This window comes from Corvus moneduloides, chromosome 5 (assembly GCF_009650955.1).
Source record: "Corvus moneduloides isolate bCorMon1 chromosome 5, bCorMon1.pri, whole genome shotgun sequence".
Taxonomy (NCBI): Eukaryota; Metazoa; Chordata; class Aves; order Passeriformes; family Corvidae; genus Corvus; species Corvus moneduloides.
Genome location: NC_045480.1, coordinates 28,012,629 through 28,034,752, shown reverse-complemented (window position 1 = coordinate 28,034,752; position 22,124 = coordinate 28,012,629). Strand labels below are relative to the sequence as shown.

The 22,124-nt window shown below is 43.4% G+C and overlaps 2 protein-coding genes across 2 annotated transcripts; both read right to left on the bottom strand.

Moving 5' to 3' along the window:
- Nucleotides 1-3,944: 3,944 nt before the first annotated feature.
- TMEM165 (transmembrane protein 165) lies at nt 3,945-13,735 on the bottom strand. Its single transcript, XM_032110108.1, has 6 exons — nt 13,538-13,735; nt 11,683-11,908; nt 9,156-9,331; nt 8,369-8,551; nt 6,157-6,262; nt 3,945-4,892 (listed from the first exon to the last, which is right to left on the bottom strand). Exons 1-6 carry the CDS (start codon nt 13,718-13,720, stop codon nt 4,816-4,818), a joined length of 951 nt encoding a protein of 316 aa, XP_031965999.1. The 5' UTR covers nt 13,721-13,735; the 3' UTR covers nt 3,945-4,815.
- Nucleotides 13,736-15,060: 1,325 nt separating this feature from the next.
- On the bottom strand, nt 15,061-22,006 carry SRD5A3 (steroid 5 alpha-reductase 3). The gene is made up of 5 exons (XM_032110094.1): nt 21,776-22,006; nt 18,767-18,918; nt 18,118-18,312; nt 16,912-17,034; nt 15,061-16,418 (listed from the first exon to the last, which is right to left on the bottom strand). Exons 1-5 carry the CDS (start codon nt 21,982-21,984, stop codon nt 16,159-16,161), a joined length of 939 nt encoding a protein of 312 aa, XP_031965985.1. The 5' UTR covers nt 21,985-22,006; the 3' UTR covers nt 15,061-16,158.
- Between the last annotated feature and the right edge of the window lie 118 nt (nt 22,007-22,124).

Here is a 22,124-nt window from a genome sequence, read left to right as displayed (position 1 = left end):
TTACACACACAGCACTGGATTGAGTGTGCACAACTTAAAACTGCTTTCACACCTTCCTGTCTACAGTCCCTGTTCTTGCCAAAGGATGGAGCAGCACTGCAGCGTGTTTGGATGGGCATAGCCCTTCCCTCACTTTCTGTCACAGGCAAAACTCCCCTCTCTTTAAATTGGTGCCACTCCCCTCCCTGGCTATTTCTTCTGCTGGTGAAATGTCAAAAATTACTATTTTTAAAGTAGAGGTGGTCTGAAATGTTGGCTATGGCACTGAGCAAGGAAGCAGAGATTTGCATTTAGCAGCAAGCACAACTTGTTGAGAGCTGTGTGATAATATGTAACCTGTCAGGGTGGTCTGACCCTTTTTTCACTGATCAAAGTGCAAACATTAATAATTCCAAATTAATTAAATGTTCAAGGAAAGGAGGGTGGGAAGAAAATTCTGTAATTGAAACTGAATTCCTGGAGAAAATGATAAATACACTTAGCCATTTTTACAGTCTGCAGTACTTTTTTTTTCTGGAATACCACACTGGATGCCCAGAGGAAGATATTGAGCATTTGCCTTTGAGAATTAAATAATAGTTGTGCAAGTTGTATATTACTTCTATATGGCATGAGGCCCCCGTGCCCCAGAGTGTAGCTGTAATTAAGAACTGTCACCACCCATCAGTGATAAGACTGAGAGCACGTAGCAAGCACAATTGTCAGTTTTCTTAAAACTGAACTTTGGAAATAGGAGTGTATTTTTCCATAAATTTATCAGGAGAAAGAGTGGTAATTACAACTGCTGCCACACCTGAAGCAATGCTATTCAATGGCATTTTGCTGTCATGCAATCTTGAAAACAAAAGCCATGCTCATATGAGAATGAAGCTGTTAAGTACTTGTAAAGATTAGCAATCCAAAGGTTAGTTGCACTTCTTACTCTCAGGCATTGGTGATATTAATTCCAGATCATTTCAGCTGTTTGAGGGTAACATATAATAGCAAGAGCCTTCCTAGAATTCTTTGTAGCATACAGTCTCTGTCACTGTCAGACCCTTTGGCACAGACATTCTCACTTGGGAAGTAAATTGAAGTAATCCCAAAGATACCACAGCTATAGTACATGCCCACGTCAATGGGAAATGCTACGGGAATGTACATCTACATTAGCAGGAGCCTGGAGCTGTAACGTACCACGGTCATCTCTGGAAAAATGCCATGTCAGTACAGCAAGTGCCATTACATCATTATTTCCATGGCGCTGGAAATTAAGGATAACTCTGATTATATTAGGATGAAAGAGTCTGATCCTCTTGATTCAGTATCTTTTTTTTTTTCTAATATACAGTATCTGGGACAAACATGGAGGTACACTGAACTACCAATCTCTTTCTGGAAACATGTTTTAAAACCGCTCACATGAATCCAGTGGCAGCGTTCCAGAGCTAGCCTGAGCTGGAGGGGCAGCTGAGGTGAGGGAGAGCCTGTATAGCAGCAGGCTGCCTCTTATAGTGCTCAGGGAACACAGCCCCTCTCTCACTTCTGGTTTTCTGACTTGGTGTCTGACTCATAGATCTCAAAACAACAAGCCCAGGCACCAGCCCAGCACTCAGACACCTTCCGGCATTACCCTAGGAAGAGCAGGCTTGCTCGTGACCTGGTACTGTACTTCAGTTCAACAGGTTTCCTTTGAAAAACTTTGTCCTGGCAGGATGGAAGATTAGATGTTTACCTTAGTCCTTGCTAATTGCACTTTGCCATATACAGAGTAATGAGACAGGCTTTACCTAAGGATTGGGAATAGGCACTTTTGAAAATAACAATCACAAGTTTTTCTCATTGTAAACATTTCCATTGATGTGAGAATTTTCCATTCCAGTAGAACTGACCATCATTTCCATTTTAGTTCTATTGCCTGGAAATGAGCAGTTGCTGGCAGTGTGCATTTGGAAACCTCTGCTGCGTGCAATGTGCAGTCAGAGATGTAAATTCCTGCTTTAGATGCTGCTTTCGAGGTTCCTTTGGTAGCAGCTGAAATCAGCTGCATCTCACCCCAGCAGGGAGAGCTGCAGGATGGACGGGAAGCCTGTGGTGGACAGCTGCCCGTTTCCCATGTTGCAGATGCAACGGTTTGCAGAGCCTTCCCCCTTCAGCACTTGAGCTCTCACTCACTGCATTTCACATTCTCCAGCTACAAAAGAACAAGAAAGTGCTCAGGATTGTGGCAATCAAAACTTCAGCTCGTTACCTTATATAAAAATGCCCATACACACTATATATTGCCTATATCCTAAATATCCAGCTATTTTTGAGACAGAACAGCAGCACACCCCTCTCCACTGGCAATGTGCTAGGATGACAAGAAGGCTGATGAAAACTGCTAAAATCCCAGACCCTGACCCAGCCAACAGGTGAGAGCTGGCCAGGGTGCAAGTCCTTAGAGACACTGTGGAGCAACAAGGCCAAGTCTGTGCGGGGAACTGCACAGTAAGACACAGCACTACTAAGAATATGTCACTGGAGCCCTCCATCACCTTCAACAGTCCTTCCTTGCATCCCAACTCAATTCTTTAAACCATGAAAAATTCCAACAGGCACTGACAATGTTCAATCACTGTAACTAGCAGCAACTACTAAAGCACCTTTCAAAGAATTTCATGAGCTATCTGATTTCATGCAAAACTTCCAAAACGTCAGTTTGTGCTTAAAAAAAAAAAAAAAAAAAAATCAAAAAGCTACCCAAACAGCACTACTCAAACTAACCTGCCTAGCTGGTCTTTGAGAGCACCCAAATACATTGCTTTGACTAGGCCAAACCAGTACCTGGCATCTGTGTAAGTCTGTAATAGTAAAATATAGATGTGGAAGTTGCAGAGATTTGTTCTGCAACTTCACACTCGCCTCTACAAACAACCTCTTAAAGAGCTTCATTCTCCTGTTGATCCTAAAATCCTATCTTTTCATACCAAAAATAGCATTAAGCAGCACACACAAACTTCGGGAAGCTTCTACAATTAGAGCATGGCCAACTGGGTTGGCTTTTTGGATTTTGAGTAAAAAATTTCCATGTCTTTTCCCAATTACATTTCTATTCCTAAAAAGAAAAATCAGGTGGCACCACAGTTACGCTACCTGGGACAGATCTGTGTGAACGTACAGCGGCACTGCTTCTGATTAACACAACAAGCAGGTGTCGCACAGTTAGAAGTTTAGGCTCTTCCCTGCAGATGCCTGTTCCTGCCCTGTTTTAACATGACCTCTGCTACAAATGCACTCCCTACAGGAGTTGAAACTCATCATGGGCAGCGTGGGTCCTCAGAGTGAGGGAAAGAAGGTTTTGGCTACAAAGTTTGATTCAAAAGAGAACAAAAACAAAAACAAAAAACCCCCTTAAAACAATCAAAAAAAAAAATCTCACCAGCAAACCAATGCAGTTCCTTTGGGCCAAGATGTGAACATGCAGACCTGGAGCCTGAAATGGCAGCCTGTTTTCATACCACTGTGCATGCCTGGCATTGTACTGCTATGGTCTTAAGAGTTTTAGAAATGTGGCATTAAGGGGTTTTCTGGGAAGAGACACCTAAAAGAAGGATTAGGGGCTGCTCTGTTTGTGATATACAAATGGAATGGTCAAATTTGTAATGCTCCATATTACTTCAGCTTCAAAAAAAGGCAGATTCATTATATTAGAAACCATGTCTTCTATCTTCCAAGACTGCTACAAGGTAGCTCTTAGTGGGTTATACAGGCTCAGAATCCAAATCACCATTGGAGAGCAGAGATAAGCATGTATTTCTGCAACCCATGTACCTTCAGCACTCAACATTTTCAAGGTCTTTATAACACTGGCATTTATCAGTAACCAAAATAAATTTGGCAAACTTTCCTCACCTTAAGTACATTATCACTAGGTAAATCTTTGTGGCAGGAATTCTGGCAGCCATCAGAAACAATACTGAAAGTAATACAAATGGAGACACTATGTTTTATTAATACTCTTCCAGATTACATTTCTATTCCTAAAAAGAAAAATCAGGAACACATCTAAACCTAAGAATTCTGTTACTGCGCAATCCTGGGAATGGAATATGGTTAAGTTGGACCACTTCATTACTTTCTGTATACCTCAATATTTAAAAATCAAAAAAAAGAAAAAAAAAGTCAAATAACACTAGCTCCAGCCAGATTGCATATTGAACACAGTAGGTTGTTAATCACCCCACATCAATTTCCTGATAAAAATCCCTGATTAAGAAGTTTTCCCTCTAAATTAAGTTTGTAACATTCTCTGTTGGTTGGCTCAGCCACTGGATGGCATAGGAACTGGTCCCAGCTTTCTTGTTGGTTAGATTATCCAGCCTCAGGTGCACCATGGAACCACCATCTTTGGAGGTGGGAGCCAGCAGTTTTCTCCTTAACACCTGCTGTTGAGCAACATGGAACAAGACACAGTCTGCTTTAAGACACCTGAAGAATCAGCTCTTGAAGAAACAGGAAAGGTGGTTGTGTGTAATGGAAGAAGAAAAGAGGAATTCTCAATACTTCAGAGAGTAGATCCTTGAACTCAGCTGAGCTGGGTCCAGCAAGTGAGAAAACCACTCAAATCCCACTGTGGGAGCAGGCACCACAGCACAAACAAACCAGACAATCAGCAGATCTCCACTGCAGAAGCTGTCCATAAATGCATCAGTCCCATGAATCATCCGCTATAAAAAGTTCAGTGTGTCATCTTCAGCACTTGTTTAACTGGAATTCTGTACATTATATACAAAAATGCACAAGGAAAACTGCTTGATGCTTCCAATCCTTGTTCTTTTACAGCAATGAAAAATTTTAAAAACCAGAGTCTGGACTTATAAATAGTGCAGAAAATGCAAATGCTAAGAAGACAATGCCTCCTATGATTGTCACTGAAAAGGAAACACAAACCAAGATGAAATTAGATATCAAAAAGTAATTATCTTCCATGACACATTACAGACTTTATTTTTTAAAATATCTGATTCCCAAATAACCTTACTTAAAAATCTGTGCTACAAGCAGTGGATGTTGTTTCCAGCTCAGTATGGGGATACCCATATGCCAACCCACTGTCTAACTGCATCTCCAAGAATATATTCTGGCCCACAGAAGGAAGCTTTGTTTTACTCATTACTTGAGCCAGTATAAAACTAGGTTAACAACTGCTGCTGAGTATTTGGCTGTAGGGCAGAAAATAGGATAGAATACTCTCATGCCATAGCAAGCCATCAATTGGGACTGACATAATTAGCATTTTTTGCACATTTTAGGCAACTGTATTGAAAGAAAAAGTATCAAAAACATTAACTGCTTGCAATGGCCACAATCTGCTAGAGACTGGGACAGAATTCTGGGAAAGCACCACTGTATATGTTCTCTGACTCTTTAAACAAATTAACATGCTAGAAGGATCTTTGGTTTAATCTAAGGCTATTCCTGTGGCTCAAGATCCACACTGTGCTTGGCACATATGAAATCATTGTTAGATTAGCATTTTGTCACCACCTTCCTTGTAAAACAAACACAACAGCATGCCTGTTTCACTTTAAGCAACGAAGTTGGGTTTTTTTACCACCTCTGCAACTACAGAATAAATATTCTGAATTAACATATATAGGAAACAGCTTCACAGGATTATTCTTGGGAGCAAGAAATCTCCCACATCATAGGACTGACAGTGGAAGCAAGCTGCAACCCAAGCTAAGCAAAAACAAACAACCCAATGCAACCTTACTGGTCCTGCCTGTTGCAGATAGCAGGTATGATAAAAAAAAAATACATTTATGCAACACAGAGTAGCTTTTAAGGCTTTTATATGGCTGGTATAAGCCACTAGTATGCAGTTCTCTTGCTCACCTGACGGCCTAGACTCAGAATTGCAACAGAATTTCTATTATCCACTGTCAAACAATAAATACTGACCATTCAAAATAGTGTATTTCCTTCCTTTGGTCTCCTAAAAGGAGTAGCTAATAGTGAAGCAAAACAAGGTGGGATGTAAGACAGGCTCAAAAAAAGTCCCCAAAAAATCCAAACCACCAGTTTACAGGTTTTCCAAAAGTTTTGAGAAACACCATTCCCAAGCATGCAGCCCTTTACACCACAAACATTACCAGCATTACATTTTTTTGGTTGGAGTGAGCTTTCACTTACCAGTCCTAACAGAAATTTTTTGTGCTATCATTCTCCCTCCAATAACTGCTAAACCAGTGCATAGGCAATGTCCCACTGTTCCTCCTACTGCCACACCATAGGGATCCTGAGGGGGAAAAAAAAGCACAAAGGGATAAATCAGCACTGTTAAAAACCCATTAGTCCTACAACAACCTCGGAGCAGTGCTTTGATTCCCTGGTTGCAGACTGCCAAGCATGAAGGATACATCTGGTGATTCCTCTGCTTTGCCATTCAGCACTGTCTTAAAGACTAGTAATAGTGAACATCAGCTGGTGAGACAGACTTAAATCCAGCCTAAGATAGGAGCATATAGCATGTTTCAGCCAAGCAACATCTTTAAGTTGTTAAATATAGATCCAGAAATCGCTCCGTTGTAGTTAAAACAGTAAGCAACCTCTAGAGGGAAGGTGGCAGCTGCTGAAAAACACAATATGCATCAGCTGGAAGAACACCAACCTATCTATAAAGAAAGAGAAAAATAAGTCCTTGAACTGCAAATGAAAGCTTTCAGCAGCTACAACATTCCAAGTTCTTTGCCCTGTTTCACCCACTTGTGCTCTACACTCTACCCCCCTCCATCATCCAAAGAGGGAAGCATGAAAGTCCAGAGGATAAGAAACTATTTTATAATTTACTGTCAACAACAGCTTTTCACATCACTGAATAACAAGCAGCTCCTCAGTGTGTGAACAACTGTACTACATAAAGAGGTTTCTCAGATCTCCTTAGAAACGACATGGTTAAGGACAGCGTATGTCCTCTGCTCATCTCTATGTCACATTTTTAGCTCCAAGAGGAAAAAAAAAAGCTGCTGCCATCACCTGAGGAATGCATGAAATCTCAAAGAGACGAACAGCAAAACTGTCTAAGAAATTCTATCATTTGAAGACAACACTTACTGGCCCAAAAGAACCAAAACCACAAGCCAGTGAGAAAAGGTGGTGACCACCAAGCACTTGGCAGGTTGGAAAGCACCAAGAAGTGCAGGAGAAGCAGGGCTGGGCCAGCAGAAGAAACAGGGCCCCAGGATTGGGACCCAGAGTCTCTGGATATCCCTGCAGCCAGCAATTACCTATACAGCCCTCACTGGCAGAAGGTGGATCTCATCCCCCCATTCCATCATAATTATTCACTGATTTTGAAAGCCAGTATCAAGATACCTTAAATTAAGTTTTTGTAGCATTTGTTTGGTAGCACTCTTATGAACATTTCATATTCTACAGGTATGACAGCCCACAGGCTTTAACTGCAATGCTCAGCACTTCACAAACCAGACCAAAGAGTATGACAGACACTTCCTAATGGGACACTTAGGAAATGCAAACCAGAAGCCAACAATCCCCCATGAAAAGATGGGCTTAAGCAACCTGCCCAGCAAATTGGGCAGAGGCTGTAGGGCTTCTGTTTTTTCCAAGATGGCATGTAACTGCCTGAACAATGAGATCATCCTCTCCTGCTATTAGCTCTAAACATCTTCCCTACACTGTAATGGAGACAAGAGGTTCCTGCAGATTACAGCCTCCTTCATTACACAGCCCTGATTTATCCCTAGGGAATGTTTGAAAGTGCACCTGAAAAGAAGCATGAGTCCTAGGGAAAGAAATGTAAATTATCTCAATGCATGAAAGAGCACAGGCAGGCTACTTATGTTTATTAAAAGCTTGACTATAAGCCTTCATCTTCCTTAAATATAATACAGTTATGTACAGTCTAATCATCACAATGAATGTAATTTAATTTACAGCATTACTTAGTGCCCAGCAGTTTAGAGTTTATTGTCCTTCTATACACTGTACCATATGAACTCATATTTTAACAAGAGGTATCTGAGTTTTAAGTTCGATGGAATGGAACTATCTTTTAAAGTTACCCAGTTAAAACTTAATGACTGCACAGAGCAAAGAAACTTCTGTTCTGTAGCATCTCTCAACACTGTAACAAAATCCAGTTGATTTCGGCTGCATGATATAAAGCAGCTATTTCTAGAAATGCCAGTGCAGTCCAATCATGTAACAGTAGTTTTAATACTCTACAGAGCTTCAGTGCCCTTCTTGTCAGGTCTTGATACACACTAAGCCACATCAAGGCAGCACGTATGAATCTGATACCTCCCAAGAGTATTTTGCCTCATACCTCTCTAAGGGCAACCCAAAGAAGGCAAAAGAACAGCAGGGATTCTGCAACACTCACCTCTCTGGCAGCCAAGACTATGGTTGTTAATTGGGAACGATCGCCCCACTCTGCTAAAAATGTTAAAGTAAAAGCTTGAACAAAGATTGGAGAAATAAAGTGCAGCCACTTCTTCTGAGGTATAGTGGTGCCTGGCCCAGATTCCACATCTCCTGGCCCATTTAACAGTTTAGTTCTCTGAAGCTGTGGAGGTCAAGGGGAAAAAAAAAAAAGAAATAACCATAAAATTAAAAATGTCATCTGAACAACCCAAATGAAACACTTAACAATACAGCTAGACATTTAGTTTCTAGAACGTTGTTAGCCACTGACTGCTGCATTATCAACATATTATTTATACAGTCACCATTGCAAAAAAAATGCTAAGTATATGCGTGCATGTATGTGTAAATACACACACATATATAGTTGTAATCAGCTCTAACCTCTGATTATTGTCCATCTTGTACTGCTTACAAATAAAGCGTCTGACCATAAAAAGAAATAGAAGTAGAGCCAAGAATGAACTGTCGGTGTCCTCTACTAGTAATGCATTAAAAACACCTCAAGAACACCCACACTAAGCAGAAGGTCCCTTCTGTCCTAAGAAGCCAGGCTTGCCACAGGACTGGAATCACCTGCTAAAAGAGCCTCCAGGGACATCTTCTGTCCTATCTACCACACACTTTCTGTGTCAGATTACCAATCACAGACACAGCCCAACACCCCAAACATGACAGTGCTGTTCTGCAGCTTCACGGCTGTAATTCTTCCACCAGCTGTAACCAACAGCAATTTTATTACTTACTTCCTCATCTTTTTTTTTAATTTCTGCTTGAACTTCCTCCAGCTCTTCCTGACCCTCATCTGGACTCATTTTCAAGCCTTCCCGTAGCATTCGGATGCCAAAGATTGCAAACAGTGCTGTAGACACATAGTACGTGTACACACGAGGAATAACTGTGGTGGCATAGCCAAACAAAACTGAAAAGAAAACAAATGTGTCATTTAAAAAAATAAGCACGAGGATCATAGTTGTTTTTCCCACATTCTAAGAAATGCTTGCTAGCAAAGTCTGAAATCCAAATATCCACTGATAAATAAATATTGCGTCTTTTGTTATTTTTGTATAATTTTCTAAGTTTTTGGAAGATAACACACTAGGCGCTCCAACCATTACCAGTCATGCCAGAGGCTGAAGTCCACTAAGATGCAGACAACGCACTCCAGCCAAAGTTGGGGTGCTGTTGTTCCTGAGAGCCAGTCCAAACAACATTATCTTTCCCATCAAGGTCTATCCAGTCCTGCCTTTCTCCATGCACACCATGAAACCACCATCTGTAATTGTGTTAGATTAGTCACACTGTACCCCAGTTAATTCCATTTACATATTGGATAACATCTCTTTCCAATAATTTAATTTATCAGATAAAGTTAGAATAAGATCATCAACAAGTTAAATCTATCAGGCATATCTACAAACCATCCAGCTGGGTGAATCCATGTCTGTCTTCCTTTGCCAAGTGCACATTACTACTTCCCTCATCCCCCCATACACACAATGTGACTAACTTTGATCTTTCTTTATTTCAAAGGCAGATCCCACTTAAGAGATGGAAAAGCAACCTCCACAGTGCATCTTTTAGAAGTATTGAAGGTGATCAAACTAAGCCAAAACTAGTTCTTAAATAAGAAATATGTATCCAGGACAGAGTACTTACTTTTCACAAAGTAAGACCACTTAGCATTTTTTGACAGAAAAAGGCCTATATAAATGGGAAGAAATTAAAACTCCACACCTTATATTCAAGGTTGCTTGGACCATGAACTCACAAGTATTTCTGCTGTTTTTTTACTCCACATGCAATCAGCTAAAAGAAAGCATATTACCATGTGTGCTTTCTTGTACACACCTTCTTAGTTGAAAAATACACTCAGAAGTTACTACATGATCTCGAAATAACTCTGCACTGCCACTACCAGAAGTAAGAATACGAGACCAAAATTAATCAGGCTTATAAACACAGCACATACCTACATGAATAGCAGTACTATTTGCACAGCTAAATTAACCAGGAGTTAAAGTAAACTTCTTTAAAAAGACTGAAAATACTACAGTAAAACAATGCAAGAAAGCTAGACAAAAAAAGCTATCTTTTTCTTAGCATTTATTACATATATAAGCATAGACAGTGAAATAATCAGAACTGTAAGACAGCTTATTTAGTCAAGCACAGCTTGAAAAAATATCTCAAGTAGATTATTTGGAACTAATGAGTTTAAATGAGCATGTCTTCATGAAATTAAGGTGGGCAAACCCCCCAGGAATTTCCAAACTCAGCTTGTATAAAACAAGGGCAATAGATAGGAGAAGGAAAGGGTGTGGGGGAGGAAGAACCCAACAACAAAACAAGTTCCTTTCTGAAAAGGGAAGAAATAATTGGGAACCTCTAAACTGAGGGATAAAAGCAGAAAAGGAAGCTTTTATGAGAAAGCATCCAGAAAGATTTGAAGAAATAATTTGTATAGAAGAAGAGAGCCATAATGGGCAGGAGAAACTACACACAATGCAAGTGGAAACTGCTCTAACTAAAACTGCAATAATCGCAGCAGTGTACACAGCAACAGCTACACACCCAGAAACCATTCACAGAAACCCTTGCCAAGCAGCCTGAGCCAGTGAACTGGCTGTCTCCAGTGTGTACACACCAATCACCACTATTTCAAGTATTTCTGACATGGGCATGGTAAGAAATGAGCACACAGACAAACTCTGTGCTGCATCTGATGTACCTGAAGGCTGCTCCATTTTACAATCACAGCTACATAAGTGCCCACAGCTACAGGTTCCTCAAGTGCCACCTGATACCTTACTTCCTACTCCCTCCCCTTCATCTTCCACTTATGCAGTTCCCAGCACAAATCCAAACAGCTACGTGTGCAGGAATACAAGTCAGATGAGGAAAATGTGTCATCATATAAAGAATCTTTTGCCTTAGGAGGAAAAACAGAAGCCACTCCCACATTCCCTTCAGGCACACTAATTCGGCAGGAGGAAACCAGGGGTCCAAAAATCAAACAAAGTGCTTAGGCTCTCCATCTCATTCCCCTTCCTTAAACTCCTGTTGAAGCCTAGGGAACACAACGACTTCATTAGAGCCAAAAGCCTAAATATTCCATCTGAGATTCCATGTTCCACAGGAAAAGCTTCACACTCTCCACAAAAGAGAAAACTGCATGGATGTACTATGTGCATTCCAAATAAGGTTTTTTGATAAATACATACCCGTCACTTCTTAAGAGATAAAACAAAAAGGAAAAAACAGACTGCTAACCTGATAAACATGTCATCAGTCCCAGGGCAAGCATAGCACCAGCCAGTACAGTCAGACGGTTGTACCGCATGGCCATGATGGCTGCGATGAAGAAGGTCTTGTCCCCCAGTTCTGACACGATGATGACCGATATAGCAGCCACAAAGGCATGAATAAAGCCCAAATTAGTCTTGTCAGCTGACTCTTCACTGACAATGTGGACTGGAGCAACTAGTGAGGAGCCTTTCTGTAAGAAAGGGGGGGGGAGGGAGGGGGGAGAGAAAAAACCAAAACAAATCCTAAACACTCATCAATTAGGCTTTAACACTTAGGAGACAGAAGTACAGAGCCTTGTATTTCTCCTGTCATACCATACTGTGTAGAGTGACATTTTAAGTACCTCTCATGCTCATTAATGATTGTTAACTAGTTCCTGGCTGCCACCCACCTCAAATTGCCAGTTAGGCACTTAGCTAGAGGACCAGATCCTGCTGATTATTAAAACATTACTTCACTCTACACACTATTTACCAGAACATGAGAACCACCATTACAACAAAACATGGGTCAGCTCAGGTCTAATACTGCAATCTTTAAAATACTTACCTACTTTATGACCTTAACCTTAAACAGTTTTCTGATATAAGTATTAGTAAGTGCTTCAAAATAGAACTGAATGACTATGATACCTTAGGAAAGTAAGAAGCCCGTTCAAAAATGGTCAGGATCATTTTCTTCCCTTGCAAAATCTTTGCATCTCAGATGCCTTAAAATGTTATAGATTCACAGAACGGGTTGGGTTGGAAGGGTCTTTAGCAATCATCTAGTTTTAAGATCCCTGCAATGGGCAGGAACGTTTTTCACTAGACCAGATTGCTCAGAGCTCCATCCAACCTGGCCTTGAACACTCCCAGGAATGGGGCATCCAAAATTTCTCTGGGCAACCAGTACCAGTGCCCAACCCCTCTCACATGAAAGAATTTCTCCCTAATATCTAACCTATATTTCTGCTCTTTCAGTTTGAGCCCAAGGCAAATTCTGTGCAAGTTTTCATCAGCTTTTTCTGCACTTGCTCTGTGGTTGTTGAAAACTAACTTTAAGACACTCCAGCGGTGAAACCAGACCAGCACACTCCAGTTCCCACCCACTCACCGAAGTGTTCACTTCTACACACAGTAAGGTATCTATGATCAAAAGCAAGGCACAAGATCTCTGTGTCGGTGTTCACATCCTTGACCAGGCATGGCTGAGAAAGCTTGTTCCAGCACATCCACCAGCAGAGACAGCCCCGCAGCATGTTTTGACATGACGGCTTCCCAGCATTCCACTTTCAGCAGTGCTCCAAGTTTTTTGGTGTTGATATTTAGAAGCTCCCACGCTCTGTGTGACACACTGTGACTTCCCAGAGCTCCTTCACCTTTTTCAGCACTCTGTTTTCTGGTTCGGGTATGTGACCATCTGGCGTGCTCCATGTGCTACACCAAGCCACATGCCAGTAATTCTTCCATACCTCTGTGTGATCAGTGGCACTAGAATCCCCTCACCGAGAACACTGTTTAACAAGTTTTAACGCAAAGAAATTTATATTAAATGTTGAGGGGAAAAAAACCCGGCAGGCTCGGAGTAGCAACAAAGCCTGCTTTCAGCTGCTTCTGCGGGGGAAAGAGAGCGCTGACCCCCTTCCCATGCCGGACCTAGATATCCCTCTTTTAGCAGAAAAAGGGGAGGATGCGGTGGTCCTGCAGCCCTCCTTTTTTCTGCTAAAAGCGGGGAATTTCGGAACGCCATGGCCTCCGGACGGCGCGGCGCGACGCCGGCCGAGAGCTGCCGCGGCGGGCACAGCGCGGGCAGCCGGCGCGGCCCGTCCCCGCCTCACCTCAGCCCGCGGTTCCGCTCCCTGCGCCGCCGGCGGTGGCGGCGGCTCCTTCTTCCTACCGGGCTCTTCCTCGGGAGCGGCGCGGAGCCGCGCCGGGGCCGCCAGCAGCAGGGCGGCCGCCAGCAGCAGTGCGGCGGCCCGCGGGAGCGGCGGCAGCGGCGGCGGCGGCGGCGGGGACCCCATGGCGGCCGAGCGCGGAGCTGGGGGGCGGCGCGAGCCCCGGTTAGGAGAGCCGCGTCACCGCCCGCGCCGCGGCCCCGCCGCCGCCCCCACCCCCTTCCTGCCGCGCGCGGACGTCCCGCCCCCCGCCCCGCCCCGCCGGGGGAGCCGCCGCTGTGTCCTGGGGGTCGCGGGGTGGCCCCGCGGCGCTCGGGACGAGATCCCGGCCTGGGTTGCCACCCCCTCCTCCGGCTCCCGGCGTCGCGAGGGGACGGGCAAAGGTGGCTGTGCGGCGTTCCCGGGGAGCGGGCGAGTCCAAGCGCGTCATTTCCCCGTTCGGAGTTGCTTGCAGGCAGGGAAAGGGCACAGCGGGAGGGACAGGGAGCGGCTGCGTCAGGCGGCAAAACAATCCGCATAGAAACGGCCCGAACACGTCTCGGCTTCACTGATGGCCAAGTGCACAGCAGCGCTTCGGGTATGCGTGACCCCCGCAGGGCCGTGCGCCCCGAGCACGGAATCGCAGAACGGGCCAGGCTGGGAGCGACCACAGCGGGTCATCTGGTCCAACCTGCACAAGCAGGGTCATCCTAGAGCACACGGCACTGGGTTGTGTCCAGACAGTTCCTGAATATCTGCAGAGAGGGAGACTCCACAGCCTCTGTGGACAATCTGTTCCAGTGCTCGGTCACCCGCACAGTAAAGTTCTTCCTCATACTCAGGTGGAACTTCCTGTGCATCAGTTTCTGCCCATTGCCTCTTGTCCCATTGGTTGGCACCACCAAGGAGAGCCTGAATCCATCCTCTTGGCACCATCCCCCCTTTAGATACAGACATGAGTTCCCCTCTCAGTCTCTTCTTGAGGCCGAAAAGGCCCAGCTTCTTCCACCTTTCCTTGTGTAAGAGAGATGCTCCAATCCCTTAATCACCTCTGTTGCCCTTGCTGGACCTGCTCCAGGAGCTCCATGTCACTCCTGTACTGAGGAGCCCAGAACCTGACACAGCATTCCAGACGATGCTCTCCCTGGGGCCCCCAGGAGAGCCGCGTGCCCTGATGCTCTCCCCAGAGCAAGGACAGGAATATGCTTCTTGAGGAGCAATTTCGGAAACAGGACAAGAACACCATTTAAACAGAACGCATTTGGACACAGGCTCAAGGATCCTCTCGAAAACCACTTTAAAAAGTTATACAGATAGATGCAGTTCCAAGACATGGCTGCTGATGTTCCATGGTGAACTGTAACTATGGGAATGTTGATAGAGAGAGGGATGTGACAGCCAAGAGAGGCACAACATTTTGTGTAAAGTGATTGCTCATGTTTTTCAAATATGTAAGTTCAATTTTGAAAAATCATACAAAATGGAAATAGAGTGTAATAAGCTTTTAATTAGGCAATTCATAAGATATATTTCAGTGTATAAAAATACTTCTTTTATATACAAAATAGTGCATGTAAATAGACAACATGCTGAAACACCAGCACCCATATACTTCATCACACAGACTGATCATTCACACCAGTATCATGAGAATGACCAAAATATTCAGTAGTTAAGTGCAAAAAAAAGTCCTTGTGCTGAGTGACATCACCTCCCCAGTAAAGAATTTCTTTGCAATGCTTGTCAGGTACTGGTTTCTGTGTGGTCTCTGCCTTAGCAGTTCATTATATCTGTTTAAAAACCAGTGTAGTTGTGGTCATGGTCATCCTGCACAGCTGTCCCCTCTAACACACGAGGGACTCAAATAACCCACTATAAAGACAACAGAACCACAACCAAGAACATTAATTTTCTGCCAATTCTCTTCTACTGTCTTTTTAGTCAGAGAACCTCCCACTATTTTCCCCACTTTAGGGATAAAACAGTCTTCATCAATGAATGAAAACACTTTGGAGCAGGAGAGAAAATGCAGCGAATGGGTATGTTTATTTCCACTGCTGAGCATGAGTCATTCCTCCACCACAGCTTTTTCCTTTGCTTTTTGTGTTTACAGTTGTAAAGCAGTGGCTGGTTTCCATTGTCAGCAGGGAAGCACAGAAACATACACGATTTGCCTCCCTCTGAAGTGATTCAAAGAAAAGACTTGGAAAGAAATATGCTTAAATATTAGTCAAGACATGAAATACAGTAGTTCAAATGATTCCCTCCTTTCAATGGTCTTCACATATATGTATTTGGACTTGCTGCACAACAGCAAGTGTTTTATGCATAAGATATAAAAGAGAAAAGACATGATTAGCATCTCTCCACTTTGAATTAAGGTCTTCAGTAAACCTTTTTTATATTGTATGATATGCAGAGATCTTACATTTCCTCACAAACTGGTTACATGGATGAGATTATCATTAAAATTATGACCTATTGAGGTAGAACTAGAGAAAGTGTGCAACTTTACCTTGGTTGTAATAAACCATTAATCTCTTATATTCCCAGTTTGCACTAGAGATACTTTAGAAAAAAATTCTCTAAAACACAAATGGTATAAATGCTTTCCGATGCTTTGGATAGGAGCTAAAGCTTTTCTGATAAAACTCGTGACACAAAACAGCGGCCAGTGCCTGGTTAAAAAGAACATATATCACTACACACCACCACGTCACATTGCGAATTCCAAGTGTGATGGCCATAGAAACATATATGAGAAGCTCTGCAAAATAATGAGGGCAGGAAACACTCTCAAACCAGTCTCCAAAAGGTACACTGTGGCTCAGACTTACGACCTTTCCTGCAACCAGACAGACAGAAATTAATTGGGAAGATGCATTAAACAAACTCTTCTTCTCACAGTTACAGAACAATATCCTTATTAAAGTTATCATCATCATCCACCTCCATCTGATCTGGCAGCTTTGCACTTAAGAAGATGCCACCTCTGGCTGTGCAAATACAGAGTTAGGAAACCAATTTTTATCCCACATGGAAACAGAAGTGAGGCCCCCGAGGAGTGGCACAGGCCATAATCATTAGGATGTGTCCATCCTTAAGATGTTGGAAGAGAGAGCTTCATTTTAAGTTTTACAGAACTATATATACAGACATACCACACCCTCTCCCCACAGTTCAGCCATCCAATCTCTTTTCCAAACAGCCTCATTTAATCTACACACTACAGGAACTGAGTAACACTTGTGTTTAAGGTATTAGAAGCTACAGAAGCCTACTGAACCAACCAGAAGATAATCCCCAAGTAAACAGTAGACAGAAAAGAAACATCTTACCTGATCTGCTTTTCCTAAGATTAGCTAGAATTGCAAGACATCTGTGTTGGTGAAGAGAAGCCCAAATGTACATCATAACTCCTATAATGTGATACCAGCAGATCTGCACAGAAAGCTCTTTTCCTGAATGAAACATGTTTTATTAATATACACCCAGGAAGTAACTTCCCAAGCATCATCCCAAAACACTATATACATTTTTTAAAATGTAACTGTCTTACAAATTCTAGTAGCGAGCCTCTAATTCCTTAAAAGATGCTTTTAAATCCTGCATCATTTAAGTGCCCAGCTAGTAGCTCATTTCCCTTGATTGCTCTATACTAAAATACCTAGTTATTAATCCAGCAGTTTGAAATACAGTGTGATGTGCAGAGATACATAATTGGTAGCCCAAGACCTCAATATTCAACCCTGTTTGTAGCTATTGTTATCCTAATTAAACATGTTGTCATGGCTCAGGTCAACATGCAAGCACACAGTTGTCTTCCTCACAGCAATATACATACATACACCTACATACTGCTCCCCACCCTATGTGGTTCAAAGTGGTTAAAAACTTCACCAAACCTGGTAATTACTGCCTCACAAAAATTAATCACAGGAGGAGTGCTACAACCAGCTGGTGGTTCGTCTATGCAGAGGATTTAGCAGCTCAGTTGTGAGACCCAATGGAACGTGTTGGCAGCAACAAGTCATGTAATACAAATTTCTCATGTATTAATGAAAGCATTACAGTACCAAGGGAAAGAAGAGTCTGCCTGAGTCAAGGCAGAGCAGTGGCAAGTTCTCTGTGGAAGAAAAACAAGGTGGCCAAGACAGCTTTGCAGACTCACCTTGCAGGAAAGCTTAAAACCAAAAATCTCCTCTTCAGTTTTAGAACTTAAGTTGTGTAGTGGCATTTGAGAACTGGTACTTATTACTGTCCTTCACAAAGCATATGATCGATATCCTGAAAGTATCTTTGTGAATGTCTTTCAGCAAATAAGTATGACAGTTAACATGAAAGTGTGTCACTGTCTGTGTATAATTCTGGCTGATTGTATGATACACTGAAATGTAATTACTTTGAACTATGCCAGGAAGTACTTTTATGTCTCATCAGTTAACACACTTCTCAAACAAGCAGCCCTCTATGAAACCATTTGCCACAATAGAAACAAATGAGAGCAAAATTGCATCTTTGATGATAACTAAGCAGGCACTTACCATTCCTGACATTAGTAGGCACTTGACACAGCACAGTTGAGCCAACAGCAATGTAGTAACCAAGTCCAAAGCAATACTGCACAATATGAATGACACCACTGGAAAACACGCTGGTCCAGAGGCATTCTGCAAGTCTTCGACAACTATGCAGCCAAAGGAGCAAGAGAACCAGGAGCGCAGAGAAGTGCTCACTATCTGCTTACAGATAAAAAATAGCAACTTTGAAACAGACAGGGACAATTTACCCTGGCAGTGCTTCAAAAAGACTGTTGTTCCCTCTACTCACAGCAAAATTTTACCCTCATTTTAAATTAACTGGGGAAAATATTTGTACAGGTGAGGCACTGCTGACCAGAGCAAGATTTCTTCCAGAAGGAGCTAATGGCCCTTTCTGTTAAAAGGACTGCTGAAAGCCATCATATCCATAAATTAGAAATATTTCTATCTTGAATATGGTAGAAATAAGGTAGAAATATTTCTACCTTGAATAAGGTACCTTGACAAAGGTACCTGGTGTACCAGGAAAGTAATTTGGAGCGTAGTTGAAAAGCGACCAATGAAATAGCACTTGGATACAAATTCAGCACAGCGTTGGTAATACAGTTTTTTAATATTTATATATCTACATCATAATAGCTGGAATACTTGCCCATGTCCTCGCTCTGAGAATCTCTGCCAAGAGCATGGTGCATGTCCTGAATCCATGATGGGAATGACTCTCCAAGGAACTCAGCTCGGAAAAGCCAGATCAGCAGAAAACCATTCCAGAGCACAGAAACCACATAAAAGTGAGTAAACCACCTGTGGGAGCAAAAAAGGATTTTCCTTAATGTTCTCATCATTCCTTAGTTGGAAATGCAGCTGCAGGACATGCTTGCCTGATGGTGAGGACATTCCTTTCTGGTGCCCACATCAAATGTCCAAGTAGAGAACTCAGGACTTCAGTGGTACCAAGCAGGAATAACCTTAACACATTTTACCCCAGTGAAATGCTGCCTGAAATAACCTCTAACTTAGCTTAGCTTACCTTACTAACATAGCTGCACTAAAGAGGAGACATTGCAAAGGTATTCCTCAAGGCTTACAGCTAATTGTGATGTACATAACATTTTCTTTATAATTTACACCACTCAAAGCATATCCAGATTAGTTTTCTCCTTCCAAGCTGCTGTACCTCACAGCACTCCCACTTTTCTCAGTTCCAGTGGGTGCATTACATGACATGTTAAAGTTCATCAAAGGCACCTAGAAGTAATTACCGTGCTCTACATTAAAATATCTTGTCCCTCTGCAAAGTCAAGGTCTGCAACAATCATATAGGAAAAAAGCAGTGACCATCAACACTGCTGGGTGATTACAAGGCAAGACCACACTTTTGGTTTTTTAAGAAAACAATCAATCTCCCAACCCCATAATGCATTTATAAAAGCGTACTGTGCATTAACAAAATGCAAGACATGACAGTCAAGGCAGGTAACTGGGTTGTGTTAAACAGCCTACAGCTGCTTACAACATCCAGCTCAAACTAAGTGATCCAGTATTTCCTTTTGCTTTTAAAATTAAAAGTCCTTCTGGGAGTGAAGACAAATCAGGACCTCAGGAAACAACTGCAAAGACATAAAATACATCCCATGGGAAGACGCTGATGGCCTTGACTTGACAATGTAACTATAGGTACAAAACTAGAATATAACTGTATAGCCAAGGGAAGACTTTATATTACTCTCGGGGCAGTGAAGGGGTACAACACCCTTGCGTAGTGAAACCAATGAAAATGACTCCCCCCCCCAGGGCAGATCAGGTATCTCTAGATCACAAAAGAGCTCAAGTCAGAATCACAGCGGCAGCGAGCATCCCTGCGTGCTCCAGAGCACCTTGCCCATTAGCAGCAGCTGGTTGCCCCTCCAGATTATCACTTCTCAGTTCCTTCTCCTACCAAGCAGAAACTGCAACATTCCGTCTGCTGATTCGCAACAGCAGAACTAAAATTTAACCCCTCTCCCTCACTTCCTGTTTATAAGACAAACAGAATTTGTATGTTGATAAAAACTCGCCACCACCTCCAAGTTTCAAGCTCTTTCCCTGCTGTCCTGTTACTCAGTCGACCCGTATCTTGCCACTTGCCAGGGAACTTTCTCCACATTGATTTGTGCTACCAGCACACAAACAAGCCCTGGCACCTTAAAAGAGACACACCCTGCGATCTTTCAGTAATCCCAATTACACTGAGGATATCTGACCTAGAGATCAAACCCGCACGGCAGTAAGCACATGTGCCATCCCTCCTCAACGAGAGGAATTTTCACTATTTGCCAAACCAATCTGAAATGCAACACAACATTTTACAAGACAGAATGGCAAAGTTAAAAACAAGCCCAGGCTAGTAAAAACACAATTCTTGTCTGGAAAAAAGACACAGATGAAAAGAACAGAAAATGCCTCGGTGGCTACCTTTAAGATCTTCTCTATTCTTTCAGAAGTGTTATGGATTCACTAATTAAGAGAATTGCTTTGTAGATGTTGAGACCTTGAGACCAATGCCCTGAAAAAGCACATTCTTCAGACACCAATCTCCCTAAGAAGGGATGTTGGGAAACTTGTTGGAGAAAGGTCAACTCAGACAAGAACCTGCAGTACACAGTGATTAAGACAAAGCCTTCATGAGTCCTTATTTTCACTCAGAGTACTGCACATCTTAAACACACCCCTGGGTATTTGCTGTATCATGAAGCCTGATAACCAAAATACTACACTACCTTTCCATGAATAACATGCTGTGTCACAAAACTTTTTTTTTAACATTTAACATTTGGTTTGAAAGCTTTGTATACAAAATGTGTCAGAGATTGTTACAACAGGGGCAATCAGATCTTCAGGCTAAGTAGCCTCCCAGTCCTGTCCTGCTGGCCTTGCAAGATCCTGTCTGGCCCACGTTCAAGTCAAAGACTAGTTCTAGTCACGAATCTCAGCTGATCAAAAAGTAAGAAATCCCATAATATAAAAAACCAGAAACACATAAAAAGCTGTAAATGGAGGGGTGAGGTCGGTGGGGGAATTGCCCCCTTTCATAATTTCACTAAACATCTATTTAATTTCATTCAACATCTAAACATATACATATATTTAATTTCATTTCACCAAACATCCATTAAGATGGATTTGGATAACGCAGTGGCTGTTTGCCTTATCAGAGACTGTTCATGCAGGATCTAGATTGCTGTGTTCCCTTGCTGTTATTGGTCACATTTCAAAAAGAAACCTTGAAGGGAGAAGGCAACGACTGAGAATTTGTGTAGGACAGTCAAGCTGCAGCATATTTGCACAGTCACAGTTACTCAGGATTCCACGTTCCCAGGTGCCTGACCTGAGTCTTGCAGGAAGGTTTGTTTTGGAGACCTCGCATGCGACTGGAAGAGATTAGGCTTTTGTTCCGATTTGGAACACACAGATTCTGTATGACCGCTCGCAGTATCTACGCTCCTCGGATCCCCATCTGCAGAACCAGACGAACACTTCTGCAACAAAGCTGAGCCCAGCTCGATAAAACTCCGCCGTGCCCTCTGCGTGTGCTGTTCCCTGCCGCGGCCTCCGCCTGCGGTAACCGAGACACGCTCGGCCACCGCTGCGTGCCGCGATGGCGGCAGGACCCGCCCCTCACCTCTTGGGCACCTGGAGGAGCCGCAGCCAGCCCGGGAGCTGCCCGCACCCGCGCTTCGTCTTCCCGTAGCGAATGAGGTCCTGGAAGAGGCCGGAGATCACCAGGCCAACGCCACCGGGCCGCGGCGCCGGGGCCCACCGGAGCAGCAGCAGCGCCGCCAGGAAGGCGGCAGCCAGCAGGGACCAGGCGGCGGCCGGCGCCGCCAGCATCGCCCCGGCCCCGCTGCGCGCCGGCCCCTGCCCCGGCCCCGCCCCGCCCGGCTCCGCCCCGCCCCGCTCCGACCCCGGCCCCGCCCCGCCCGGCTCCGCCCCGCCCCGCCCAGGCCCCGCCCCGCCCGGCTCCGCCCCGC